Source organism: Aspergillus aculeatus (genome assembly GCF_001890905.1).
Source record: "Aspergillus aculeatus ATCC 16872 unplaced genomic scaffold ASPACscaffold_14, whole genome shotgun sequence".
Classification (NCBI taxonomy): Eukaryota; Fungi; Ascomycota; class Eurotiomycetes; order Eurotiales; family Aspergillaceae; genus Aspergillus; species Aspergillus aculeatus.
The window spans coordinates 314,667-327,707 of record NW_017962989.1 but is presented as its reverse complement, the minus strand read 5'-3'; the positions used below and the strand labels follow the sequence as shown (position 1 = coordinate 327,707).

Below are 13,041 nucleotides of genomic sequence, written 5' to 3'. Positions count from 1 at the left end.
TGGCTGGGATATTCTTCAGCAGCGTCAGCACAATATCATCCTCCTCATGCGCAATCACGGAAGTGATGAACATACCACAGTAGCAGCCGCCATCAAACACGCGGGGGTCGTCTTGTCACAGCCCGTGAGCATCACCACCCCATCCAAGAAATACCCATGCAGGACCTCCACGAGGCTCAGATACGACAGATTGCGATCAATGCACGCCGTGGGGCGTCGACTCGTCTCCTGGATGGGGTGGGTGGGAAACTCAAACGCAATGCCCCCCGCCGATCTGATCCCTTCCCGAACCCGCTTCGCGAGTTCCAGGTGGTGCCGATTGCACGGGGCCAAGTCCGACCCCGTTTGCGCGATCCCAATGATGGGCTTGCCGGACATCAACTCTTCGCGAGTCATCCCGTAGTTGAGATAGCGCTCGATGTACAACGCCATCATGCCCGGGTCCTCTTCGCACCGGAACCAGTCCGCGGAGCGTAGTCTTCGACCCCGCTTGGGGCCGCCCGCACCACCACCACCGCCCTTGGCCATCGTTGCTAACGTCTTCTCCAGCTCCATGGTTCGCTTGCGAAGCGCCAGCAGCTCGGACTCGCAGTCCTCGATGTTGACAGGTGCGGGGGTGCCATTGCTGGCGCTGCAGGAGCAACCTTCGCAGGCCGCTTGGGACCCGCACGGCATCTTTTGGGGAGGTGAAATGCGAAAGACGTATTAGTATAGTAGACTAGAACTTCTGCCGATCAGTAAGTACTGTACGTCCGCGTCTAGTTTATATAGATATACTCCGTAGACACGGTGTATCTAGTAGAAAGCCCCGCCAAGACTCACCCGTGACTCAAAATCGGAGAGACCCCGAATTGCCAGTGCCGAATGCCCTCGGGCCAGAACCTCCGAGTCGTTGACGGAGAGAAAGTTACAGTTGTACTCGCAGCGGCAGTAGATAGACCAGCCCGGGTGCGGGGGTGGAAAATCGGCTGGACTCTTCGGAAGAGGAGAACAAAAGGAAAAATGTCCGGGGTTGTACCCGAGGGGGGGATGGTTACCTTTTAACTCTATTATTAAATGATGAGTCCAAAGAGCGAGAGACAGACAAGATGATCAGAGAACCAGAAAAGATGAGATGGAATTTGGGGAACTGGAAACCCGATCGCGTGGCTTTCGGTTCCGGGTCTGGTTTTCCATCATTGATTTTCCCTTCTGTTTTGCTACCCCACGCTATCCCGGATTCTGGGCGGATCAGAGAGGGTGGGGGTTACGTTGGAGTCGTTGAACTCTGCTTCGTCCACGCTCCACGCTACACGCTCTCCGCTCACAGCTGTGGTGACCGGGGAGACTGAACCTTGAAAGACTCTGTTGCTGCTTCTTTCAGATATTTGTGTTCTTCGGTACCGGTGCCGTGGGGGAGGGAATTCCCACATGCACAGAGCGTGGTCTAGTCTCGGACGAGAGAGTGAGACAGTTGCGCTGAGTTCCAGCGTTAGTTAACCACTACTGACTAAATGACATCCCACGCTTTCCCCGCGGAGAGGAGAGAGAGTGGGCTACCCCCATTGACTATGACGCACCATCATACCTCACGTTCTAAAAAGAACACATCGTATCTATTCGAAATCATCAAGTTGTTCTTTTCATTCAACCGTTCATGGGAGGTCAATCCTGTAACGCCCATGATGCCAGAGTGGAGCCGGATCTAACATAACCAGCAAGTCTATCACCATGAGATGGACCCAACAAAATAGGTATCGAGGTCCAACGAAAACGCAAGAATAACAATAGAAAACAAAGAACGTAAAAAATGCCGCCACTACTGGGTCGTGCATTGCGCAGTCTCGCCCTCCTCGTCGTCGTCCTCCCAGGCCGATCCGCCCTCGGGGTCATGAGCTCCGAAGTCCTCAATGTTTCCCTTGGGATCATACTCGACCTCATCCACCGTTGTGACGGGAATGGGGGCATCCGGCTTGGGCAGCATCTCTCTGAGCTGCTCCAGGACCGCCGGCGTAGGCTTCCACGTCTCATCGGGGAATTTGATGTTGACAATCAGGTACAGATCACCACGAGCGTCGCCGCGCTTGATCGGCATTCCTTCGCCAGGGACCTTCAGAACCTGGTTGGGGGAAAGCACTTGTCCAGGAACCTTGGGGTGCTTGAGTTCGATTCCACGGCCATCGAGATGCTTGATCACCACGCGGGAGAAACCGGTCAGGGCCTCGGCCAACGTGACATCGATCTCCGCTGTCAAATCGGGACCGGCTCTCTTGAACACCGGGTGCTCCTCCTCGACCAAGTGGAAGATGATATCTCCGGGTTCTTGACCCGGCACCTCATCAGCCTCGCCCTCCAGGATGATCTTGTCGCCCTCCCTGCACGTAGATATTAGCCATCAATCCCGAGTAGTCCAGACACACGCGCGCTTACCTCGCCCCACGAGGGATGTAGATCTCTAACAACTTCTTCGCTTCGGTCGTCTTATGGCCTTTGCACTTCTTACATTTGTCCTTGTCGCTGAAGAACTCGCCCTGTCCCTTACACGTAGAGCAGGTCACCATGGTCGGAGAAAGGAATTGGCCCATGGGTCTCAGGATCTGCTTGACGCCTACAGCACACAGCACACAGCGATTAGCTCAGGATGAATCTGCATGAACACAAAAGGCATGCATACCGTGTCCGTCGCAAGTGGCGCACTTCTTGGCCGTAGCGCGCTCCTTGCCACCCTTGCCCCGACACAAAGAACAGATGACGTTCTTGGTGCTCGAGAATTTGACCGTCTTGCCCTTGTAGAGATCCTCCAAGCTGACTTCATACTTCTGCTCCTCATTCGGACTCCGGCGGGGCTTGCGCGCCTGAGGTCCGCCGGGCATGCCACCCATGCCGCCAGGCATGCCGCCCATCCCACCGAACATCTGCGCAAGGATGTCATCGAGATCCGGACCGCCTGGCCCCATTCCCGGCTCACCGGAACCGTTGAAAGCACTCATGCCATGGGTGTCGTAGAGGTGGCGCTTGTCTTCATCGTAAAGGATATCGTAGGCCTCCTGGACGGCCTTGAATCGGACCTCTGCGGCTTCTCGCTCGGCTTCGGGAACCTTGTCCGGGTGGTTGGCAAGCGCGGCCTAAGTCATGAAGAGATGGATTGTCAGAGCTAGTTGTGCACAATGGAGTTCGACATCTTGTCTCACCTTGCGGTACGCCTTGCGGATTTCTTCTTTGCTTGCGGAGCTGGAAATTTCGAGGACCTCTGCAAAAGAAAAAAATTAGTCGCTGGCTGATATTTTCCTGTCATCTCTCGAGTAGCCTCGGCACTATACCATAGAGGTCAATATCAACCTTAGAAGACACTGAAGCATGTTAGCATAGCAATTTCAAATCAATGAAAATTTCCTGGATAACATACTGGCAGGCGGTGACGGGTAAGAGTCCCAAGTGACGAACAAAGCAGAAACACAAAGACTGGGGTATCAGTTGGATAAAAATGAGAAAGTAAAATGCAAGCAGAGAACAGTTCAACGACGACACCGAGCAAAGAAACGACAAGCCGGGGGAAGGAAATCTTGTCTCTGGGGGGATAAGACTGCGCAAGCGAGAAGGGAAAAACAACGGCAAAAGTAAAGCTTGTGATAATAATTTATTGCCGCTGGATGAGGCCAATCACCTGTCCGGTATTTCCGCGCCCGCCTTTTTTTGCGGTCGGATTTAATTTCACCTCCGCCGAGCTTCTTACTGATTCGCATCTCCTCCCCACATCTTTCCCTATTGCTTTGTTTGTTCATAGCGTGCCCCCTGTGATCGTGGGGCATTTTTTGACAGCTCTTGGCCATGATGCTGCGACGACCGATCTCCAGCCTCCGGGCCCGCCAGACATGGATCTGCACGCAATGTCGCGCCGGTTACTCCTCCGTCGCCGCCGCGCCCAGCTCCAAACTCCGCATGGGCAACAACAAAAAGACCAATCTCCCCGACGGCCCTGCTAGAACTCGTTTCGCGCCGTCGCCCACTGGCTATCTCCATCTCGGATCCCTGCGAACGGCATTGTTCAACTACTTGCTGGCCAAGCGCACCGGCGGCCAATTCTTGCTTCGCATTGAAGATACCGACCAGGTTCGAGGCTCAAACAACTCGGCAATCGTGAGACCTGTGGGCTGAACGATGAGTGTCATACAGAAACGTACGATTCCAGGGGCCGAGCAGAGGCTTTACGATGATCTTCGCTGGGCGGGGTTACATTGGGACGAAGGTCAGCACTTGTGTATTGTATGTCGCGCTGTCATGCGATGCATACTGACAGAAGGCGGGTCGCAATAGGTCCGATCGTTGGGGGTCCATACGGTCCTTACAGACAGGTGAGTCCGCAAATTGATGTGCCTCTCTTAAGTGGAGGCTAACACTCTTGGTCCGTCGCAGTCCGAACGAACCGAAACCTATCGCAAGCACGCCCACGATTTGGTCGATAACGGCCACGCATATCGCTGCTTCTGCTCTGCAGAACGACTGGACGCGCACGCACGGCATCGCAGCGAAGCAGGACTTGCGCCGGGATACGACCGGAAATGCGCCGAAATCTCCGCCGAGGAGTCCGCAGAAAAGGCATCCAAGGGCGAGGCGCATGTTATCCGGCTGAAGGTGGAAGGATACCCCATGTTTCAGGACCTGGTCTACGGCAAGACGGGACAGAACCGGCCGACCAACAAGCTGGACCTCATCGAGCGGGTGTACGATGATCCCATCCTGCTCAAGTCGGATGGGCACCCGACATATCACTTGGCAAACGTGGTGGACGATCACCTCATGAAGATCACGCATGTTATCCGTGGCACGGTAAGTTACGCGGCCCGCATCCAACTCGAAGCAGAATCTAATGGAGGAGCTACAAGGAATGGATGGCTTCGACCCCGATGCACGTTGCTCTCTACAACGCCTTCAATTGGACCCCGCCTCACTTCGGACATGTGCCTCTCCTCGTGGACCGATCCGGCCAGAAGCTCAGCAAGCGCAATGCGGACATCGATCTCAGCTTCTTCAAAGACACGCAGAGCGTGTTCGCCGCGACACTTGTGAATTTTGCCGCCCTTCTGGGATGGTCACACGCTCAAAAGTCCGATATCTTCAGCCTCGAAGAACTAGAACAACTCGTAAGTCTTGTCCTAAAGACTTCCATCCCTCCAGTACGCAGCACATCAAGCTAACCCTAAATCCCTCAAACCAGTTCAACCTCAAAATCACCCGCGGCAACACCGTCGTCGCCTTCGAGAAGCTCTGGTTCCTCCAGAAAGCTCACGCGCAGCGCTTCGCCTCCGCCCCGGAGAGCGCAGAATTCCAAGAGATGGTGCAGAAACTCACCACGGCCGTCGAAGCCACCTACCCTCCGGAGCAGCTGTACGTCTTGCCTCTCACCTCCATCATCAGACAAACAAACCACTCACAATCCATAGCGCTCCCATCCTCCAGACCCGCCCTCTCAAATCCTACATCACCCCACTCCTCCAAGCGGACGCCAAGTCCTACACCAAACCGGAGGACTTCCTCGCGCGCAACGCCACCTTCTTCCAACCGGCCGCGACCCTGACCCGCCCGCCTTATACGCCGGCCTCCTCCCCGTCGGCGACCTATCCGCCCACCGCCGCCGCGATCCCGCTCTCCGCCCTCCACACGGCCGCCACGGCTTTCACTCTTGTGCCCCCCAGCCACTGGACGCTCGACACGCACCGCGCCAATATCGCCGCCTACGATGGGTCGTCCGCCGTGATTTCGGCAGAGCAGCACCAGCACCAGCAACCAGAAAACGAGGCCGCCCGTAAAGCAGCGGACAAGTTTTTCAAGAAGGAGCTGTACCACTATCTGCGGTGGGCACTGTCCGGCGGAGCACCGGGGCCCGGGATCCCGGAGACGATGGTCGTGCTGGGACGGGAGGAGACGGTGCGGCGGTTGCAGGATGCCAAGGACCTGACGCTGGAGTTGGTCCCGAACCGTGGGGTGAAGCGGTATAAGGGGCCGCAGGAGTCTGCAGCGGCAGCGGCAGCGGCGACTCAGCCCAAGGATAGTTCGTGGATGGGGTCGCTTGCGCCCAAGAGTTCTTGATTCTCATGTTTCTTTGGTAGGTCTAGGGGTTACTGGACGAAAGGATAGGAGATGGGCCGTGGGACTGAACGGTACCTAGGTATCCACCCTTGTCAAAGACTGGGTTCAACGCGGTCAGTGGATGTATGTATGTGTATGATAGATAGGTTGTAGACTAGACATGTGTCTCTCTGTATGTAAATTCAAAGTATCCACACTTTCACTGTTTTTCTGCTGTCTTATTCACCTACGCCCTCCCCTCCATTACCCTCCCTCCAAGAAGACCCAAAACAGAGACCGAGAACCGGAGCTGAGCTGGGTTGTATCGCGGGTACGACCATGTGGGCTCCCGGGGAAGCCCCACAACATGAACCACCAACCACCACAACCACAAGTATGTACGGAATAATAGTTCTTCAGACCAACTACTCATAGAAAGAATACCTGATCTGTCCATTAACTTGGTAATGCAAGTCCTACCAGCCCTCTCGGATAGTGAAGCTCCCCGCCTATCAAGCACATTCATTGGTAAATCTGGCCTTTCAGGTGAATATGTCTCTTGTAAGAATCCATTCCCTATTGATGTATACAAGATCAGTGAACGTGTATCCCTATTCATCGGGGACTGTAGATTTTTAAGGTATCTATACACATAGTATAAAGAACCACCTTCTCTCCACCATTCCTCTCCTTTCTTTCTCCATCTAAGCGATATTTCATCCTTCTATCGAATTGGAAAAAGCCAACGGGAATGTTTGATATCCTGGATTCATTCCCATGTAACAAGGCTTTCCCAGAAAAGCGGGCCCGTTTACAACACGCAGCTATCAATTGAACAATCTCTATTTCAGTCTAGTATACAAGACTCGTCAAGCCAATAATTTGTCACGCGAAATCCGGATCAAAGGATATAAGAATCGCCAAATCTACTCCCCGTTCTTGAGTTATGCTACACGAACGGGCTGGAATCAACAGGATGATTGAAGGATGGGATATAACAGTGCTTCCATCACGCGTACATGACCTTCCTGTGTTGACTGTAAGTCTTTTTCTTTCTGTATTATGTCTTGTCTTTGACTAACCTTATTCTAGATAGATTGGCCCTAAAGTAGCCTTCCTATGAAACTGAGTGAGCGTCACATTCTCCGCATCCACATTGGCTTTTTGTTCAAAGGCGAACCCTACCCGTGTCCAGATTACACGCCGACAGTTCAGGTACAGAACTAGAGAGACATGTGCAACAGTTCGCGCATTTTCAATGACAAATGGCCACCCTATTCGAAGAGATGCTTCAACCATTGATACGCGTTTAAGAACCCACAAACTACGCTGATCAACCTGGCTGGGCCTAAGCCTGTACGGAGACCATGAGGGAACTGGGCCGTGCTTTTGACTGCGCCGTTCGTGAGGCAGACAGTGATATCAGCAGTATCCTTGGCAAAGTCAGCGACTTTCTCCATCGCATAATTCACATCTCGCACAAGGAAAACTGTAAGTGGTTTGGACAAAAAATACTACCTGAGATCCCCAACGTGCATACAGTTATTAAATGTCACCTGCAAAAGTCAGACGAGTTGGGCCTTACGCGAAAGAAGTTGAAGCTCGTTGCAGCCTACCGCACAACCAAAAAGAGCCACAATGCATACAAAGTATGAATCTCCGCCGGCTAATCAACATCACATTCCATGTTCTATAGTTTCATCGTGATTATTGGCCTCTAACAGTAGAGCAGTTGAGAAAACATCGCGTCTACAAAAGGCTAAAGGATTCGCTCTACAGCAAATCCATCGACAGCATTTTGAAGCGCAGTTCAAACTGGCCGAAGCTCAGTACAAAACATTTCTCTAACAAAAAAGACTATAATTCTCTCAGATATTCCTATTATGACTCTGCTGATCTACCTGGTATCTCCCCCGGCATAATACCAACCTCACAGCACTGATGTATCCCTGCAGGCACTGAACAAGCATAAACCATAGCGTCATCCAAAGCTCGTCCGCGCCAGAGCGTTGGAGAACAACACAATCCTCAAAAACTCTTAATCCTGCAATGTTGGCGAAGAAAGCGATGGCGAGCCAACTCCTGGAATCTTGTTTAGGATGGTTCGTATGCTAGGGACAGGACTACAGCCGCAACCCTTTCCTTTCCCAGACGAATTTGACGAGACCACAGCTAAATGAACTCTACTGGAAAGATTCGTTTGACAGGAAAAGAAAAAGTCAATCTGAAGCATTCCCATGACGGCAGATAAGTTACATTTCGATCGCATCGCAGGCCAGGCAGGCCCCTAGAAGCTCAATACTAAGACGAGTTCTACGGACAATTCTACCGACAATTCTTCAAGGTGGACGGGCACTGACTGGCGTACAACTTATCAGCAGATGGTCAAGGACCAGTAAAGGTCGAGCTGATTTCTACATACCCAGAGACCGTATTGGGCTATGGAGTTTCTCCGAGATAGCGGCCGATAGTGATCGCCTTGAGGAACATAACGCCGGATTCTATCCGCTTGGGGATTATCACACAAATGAATCATTAGTTGATTAACAGTATTGCGGATTGATTTTTTATCAATCGCACCTCTTCGCCACCAGTTGGTAACCTAGGTCTCACCCTGTCTTAGCTGTTATTTCCACTTGTCCCGCTAGCATCCTTCTGGCATGTCAAAAGTGCACCTTTACTGCTATGTTTAGCGATGACTATTCTCAATTGACTAGCCATGGTATACTAGCGGGCAAGGAGTGGTGTCTCCTCCAATTAGTCTCGACAACTAGAAACAGCTAGGCAGAATGCAGAAGGACTGTGGATCATCGCTATCACAAATCAATTGCGAATACCCTGCGCAAATTCGTCATAGCCAGGAACCACAGTAGCTTTACTGAGTTAGAGATCTTCCCCCGAAACCAGAGTTTTCTCTGCACTGACTTCGAACCAAATTCAAGTATGAATGTATTGAATCACAAACTAAAAAGCTAATTAAACCAGTGGCGCAAGGCTGATATTAGAACCAAATCAGAAACGACACAAAGGAGAAAAAAGCGGGTTGCATGTCAGGCGACGTGTACACGATATCACATACAAAGCAAGACAGCCACACCAAGAAGGTAGTAAACAGAGAGAGGGACAGAGCTCGCAAGTATAAGACAAGCAAAATCCTCCATAGACAGTTGCAGTGGTCATCATGAGGAAGTCACTGGGATGCTATGTAGTCTCACAAAGGAACGACACCGCAGTATCGACCATGTCCTGTAAGGGAAGGTGTTTGCAGCAGTATTCAAACGGAAGATAACATAACCATAGTACAAGAAGTCGAGTGTTTGGCTCCAAATATGATAGAGAGCTTTTTGAGGAGTGCAACACGGAGGGGTGCAACTCGTAACGGCATCCAAGTCATGTCGTTCGTTGTTTAATAAATGAATTGTATTGGGCTGGGACCTCGATCGCGCAGTGAAGTGGGTCGGTCAATAGGCATCGCAGATGGTCTGGACACCACAACAAGTAAAGTGCAAAAGGCTGAAGCAAACAGAACGCAATAACAGCTTAACGGCGTGGTATAATCTCGAAGAATTTCAACAAAAGAAGATTAGGGGCGTTGAGCAGCACTTCATTACGTTGCCTTAGAAAAGGGCTTGGAAGCTCAAGCGAGAGACTGCCGGGGTGGATCGGCAGGGGAACAGGTAAATATCAGAAGAACCCGATGGCCGTGTTTTTGGCTCAAGATGGGGGTGTCGAGTAGGTGGAGCAAGCGATGGGCCCCTTGATGCTTCAGTATGGCTCCATATCATCCGTCCACTCATTGTCGCTTCCACCTGCATGCATCATCTGTCTATGCTGGATGTCAGCAGGCTCGTCGGGGCTGACACTTCGAATGCCTTTCGCTTTCTTCCCTCCGAGCGAAAGAACGGGGGTTTCTTCAGGGGCCAACAGGCGTTTCCCATGAGCCGCACGAAGTTTAGCGTAATAGACATCGCTAGCATCGGCTTCCGACTCATCACCAGAATCAAAGGTTTCCCAGTTCTCTGATCCGGTAGTTGCCGTAATGACAGTCGACGTACTAGACACTTGTCGGGGGGCTGGAGCGGGGGGTGGGGCTGCGCGCTGCAGATAGGGATTGGGTTTAGGGAACCCTTGCATGGAGGAGGATAACGATGAGGCCGATGAGTGCGATGATTGAGAAAATCCAGTGGACCGCTGAGAGAACGCCGACGAGCTGACGAAGGAACGCTGGTTGCGGTCATCGTATACGTCTTCAGGGCTGACCGGCCGGACAAAGGTATTCGACAACGCGCTAGCGCTCCGTGGAGGGTCAAAGAGATAGGACATGCGCTCCTCTCGCGATTCACCGCCAGTCAAGGCCCTCATTCTGGGTGGAGGCGGGCGAGGTGCTGGGATTTTGCCGTTGATGGTGCTCGAGGAATAGGCCCCAGGAACTGCGCGGCGATTGGGGGAGTTGTTTCCAAGAGGCATGTTCCCAAGTGGAACTCGGGCAGGGATCTTGGAGGGAGACTTAGTACCCGCTCTGGAAGGCGCTCGCGAAGGGCCGATGGTGTTGTACTTTGTTGGAGGGTGGTTTCCAGTGGGGGTCTTGCTTGTGGAGCGTGGGGGTGGGGCCCCTCTCATCACGCTCGCAGGGCGCGATGGTGGCTGCATCTGGCCAGTGCTCCGCTTGGTAGCACTAGCCGGGGCAGCGGAGGGAGTCTTGGATCGTGGAGGAGGTTTGGCAACGACTGGGGTGAGCTCGTCCAGATATCTCTCTCCGTGGATGAGGAACGGCCGGCCGTAATCTTCTTCCCACTTCTCCAGCTCTTTCCGGAGATCAACCTCAACCTTCGGCAATTCTTTGGCGATTCGCTTTCGCATTTTCTCTTCTCTCAATAGCTTGCCTGGATCGCGTCTTTCCCCCTTCGCGCCACGTGCCATGAGACGGGAAGCATCTTGACTGGAAATAGCCAGAGCCTCTCGTTCCGCCAATAGGCTCCGGTGCTTGTCAATGAGTGCCAAAGCTGGCGCACGCTGTGCCTTCAGGGTCTCCAGTCGGGCGATCTCGCCTTCATGGGCCTCAAGGAGAGCATCACTGAACACGTCGGAAAAGGCAGGGGTGAAATCGATCATCTCCTCTTCCGAGAAATATAGCGCGTCCCATAGCTCCTGCAAACGAACCCGAGCATCCTCAACGAAGAGGTGCAGGTTCTGGCTCTTGAGTTCGTTGAGACGACCCAATTCTTCCTCGAACTCGTTGATAGTGCGAAGGCCACAGCCACGGTTCGCCGCGAGGAATTCCTTGCGATCGCCCTCCTCGATGCCGAATCGTTCCCAGAGTGCTTCCACCGCGGTCCTCAGGTCCTTTAGCTTGCGCTCCCGACCTCTCTTCTCTTCCAGCAGTTTCTCGCGTTTCGCCCTCAGGTTGTTCAGATCCGACTCGTGAAGACCTAGTTGCTCAGGCGCCTCCCGGTAATATTTGACGATGTTCGTGTCGGTCTGCACCTGGGGAGTGCCGAGCTCAGCCCACAGCTTGATGATCTCCTCGCAAGTGGTCTTGACGAACTCCAAGCGTCGATGGTATTCTTCGTAGACTCTCGTAAACTCGTCGTCCAGAGCGGTGACATAGGACGGGGAGAGGTCGAAGCTCGGCGAAATTGTGGTTCCCGGTGCTGTCGGCGGCAATTCGATGGTGACAAATGTTGCTTCGAGATGCGACGCGTAGGATTCGAGGGCCTCTACCAGTTCTTTTTGCACCAGTCAGTCCGACGGATCTCCTGTTTTCGCGCAAAAAAAGAAAAAACAAGAAAGCAAACTTACTCCTCACTTGCTCGAAACGCTCCTTGTGTAATTTGCTCAACGCGCCGTGCTCCTCGCGCAGGAACGCCAAACAACGGTTGAGCGGGTAGCTGACGCGCAAGGCATTGTGATCGAGCTTGTACTGTCCATTGGCCTTCTCATCCACCAGGGAGTGTTCCATATGTTGAATTGCCGTGATGAGTCGCTGCGCCTCTTCCTCCATCTCCTTCTTCTCACTGATTGTAGTCGAAGATTTAGCCGCCCGTTCTTGGCAAAAACAACTGAGTGAATTGAATTGATTCGTTTCTCATCGCGCAGTGTGTATTACTTACGTGTCCACGAGTTTGAGGTGGTTGTTCAGCGTTTCCGACAAAGCACTGAAGAGCTGGAAGGGGGGTTCGGTCATGTCAGTCGCAAACGATCACCGTAGGGAGGATTGAGGCGGATGGGGGCCAACGAACCTCTGCCTCACGCGAGTCGCGCTCATGGCTCGGAACACCGATATCATCGTAGATACCATGTAGTTCCGACACGATAGTGTTGACCTGGGTGGTCAGGTAGCTGGTATCGACGGCCATTGCGAATGGGATGGTCCGCCCAAGCCCAGGTGGATCGGGTGATGTGCAAGCGCCGGGTATGAAGTTTGCTTTAGAGCGATTGCGATTCTACGCGCAACCCACTTGACGGAGCCGATCGCCTTGGAGCGAACTCGCGATCCACCGTCATATAAGATCTGCGGCGACAGTGCGCCTTCACCTGTCAAGATTTGCCGCGGAAAGACCGCAACAGAGTCTGCAAGGCGGACGGGGCAGTACGGGAAAAGAAAGGAAAGGAAAAGAAGGGATCACAGATTGTGGAATGGCATCTGCAAGAACCAGACACAACCCGTATATTTTATTAACGAGTTCACGGCTGCAAGCAGATGCAAGGGTGACTGGGGTGGGTGTGGTGTGGTGTGGATGTGGATGTAGATGGGGGGGGGGGAGAATAGAGGATCGATAGATCGAGGGGGAACAACAATAATCGAGGACTGCCCTGACTGACTGCTGGCTGGCCTTCTTCCCCTTCCCGCGCTGGGGAAATCCCGCCCGCTCAGCTTCGATTGCCCTTCGCGCCTTGTTTGACGTTCCCGCCCCGTTTCTGCAGCAACCGCTGAATCAGCGGTTGACCGCCCTGACCTGCCGGTATTCTGCCGGATGATAGCTACCGCCCTCCAGG

General features: G+C 53.0%; 4 protein-coding genes across 4 annotated transcripts in view; 1 reads left to right on the top strand and 3 right to left on the bottom strand.

Moving 5' to 3' along the window:
• The window catches only part of ASPACDRAFT_80630 (IlvD/Edd family dehydratase), a 3,722-nt gene extending 2,855 nt beyond the window's left edge, over window positions 1-867 (bottom strand). The window contains exons 1-2 of the mRNA XM_020205692.1: window positions 823-867; window positions 76-727 (exon numbers count right to left, since the gene is read on the bottom strand). Coding sequence (XP_020053476.1) covers window positions 76-675 — 600 coding nt within the window. The 5' untranslated portion in view covers window positions 676-727; window positions 823-867. The remainder of the gene's footprint in view (window positions 1-75; window positions 728-822) is intronic.
• Window positions 868-1,638: 771 nt separating this feature from the next.
• Window positions 1,639-3,484, bottom strand: ASPACDRAFT_80629 (putative DnaJ domain protein (Mas5)). The gene is made up of 6 exons (XM_020205691.1): window positions 3,386-3,484; window positions 3,300-3,329; window positions 3,171-3,229; window positions 2,654-3,104; window positions 2,410-2,587; window positions 1,639-2,354 (listed from the first exon to the last, which is right to left on the bottom strand). Coding segments are annotated over exons 1-6 (1,275 nt in total). The 5' UTR covers window positions 3,387-3,484; the 3' UTR covers window positions 1,639-1,798.
• A 219-nt stretch (window positions 3,485-3,703) lies between these two features.
• Window positions 3,704-6,271, top strand: ASPACDRAFT_123938 (glutamate--tRNA ligase MSE1). The gene is made up of 7 exons (XM_020196692.1): window positions 3,704-4,089; window positions 4,153-4,225; window positions 4,294-4,331; window positions 4,393-4,806; window positions 4,863-5,120; window positions 5,195-5,364; window positions 5,421-6,271. The coding sequence occupies exons 1-7, from the start codon at window positions 3,808-3,810 to the stop codon at window positions 6,064-6,066; spliced, it is 1,881 nt and encodes a 626-aa protein (XP_020053474.1). The 5' UTR covers window positions 3,704-3,807; the 3' UTR covers window positions 6,067-6,271.
• A 3,539-nt stretch (window positions 6,272-9,810) lies between these two features.
• ASPACDRAFT_32874 (putative microtubule associated protein (Ase1)) lies at window positions 9,811-12,401 on the bottom strand (the record flags this gene model as incomplete). Its single annotated transcript, XM_020199913.1, has 4 exons — window positions 9,811-11,771; window positions 11,845-12,059; window positions 12,156-12,208; window positions 12,285-12,401. 4 exons carry the CDS (start codon window positions 12,399-12,401, stop codon window positions 9,811-9,813), a joined length of 2,346 nt encoding a protein of 781 aa, XP_020053473.1.
• Window positions 12,402-13,041: the final 640 nt, after the last annotated feature.

Coding starts and splice junctions, on each gene's coding strand:
- ASPACDRAFT_80629 (XM_020205691.1), bottom strand. Junction 3,230..3,299: donor GGTTGATATTGACCTCTATG/GTATAGTGCCGA, acceptor TTTCTTTTGCAG/AGGTCCTCGAAATTTCCAGC. Junction 2,588..2,653: donor CGCCACTTGCGACGGACACG/GTATGCATGCCT, acceptor TGTGTGCTGTAG/GCGTCAAGCAGATCCTGAGA.
- ASPACDRAFT_123938 (XM_020196692.1), top strand. CDS start 3,808: ATGATGCTGCGACGACCGATCTCCAGCCTCCGGGCCCGCCAGACATGG. Junction 4,226..4,293: donor GGGGTTACATTGGGACGAAG/GTCAGCACTTGT, acceptor GGGTCGCAATAG/GTCCGATCGTTGGGGGTCCA. Junction 5,121..5,194: donor TCGAAGAACTAGAACAACTC/GTAAGTCTTGTC, acceptor CCCTCAAACCAG/TTCAACCTCAAAATCACCCG.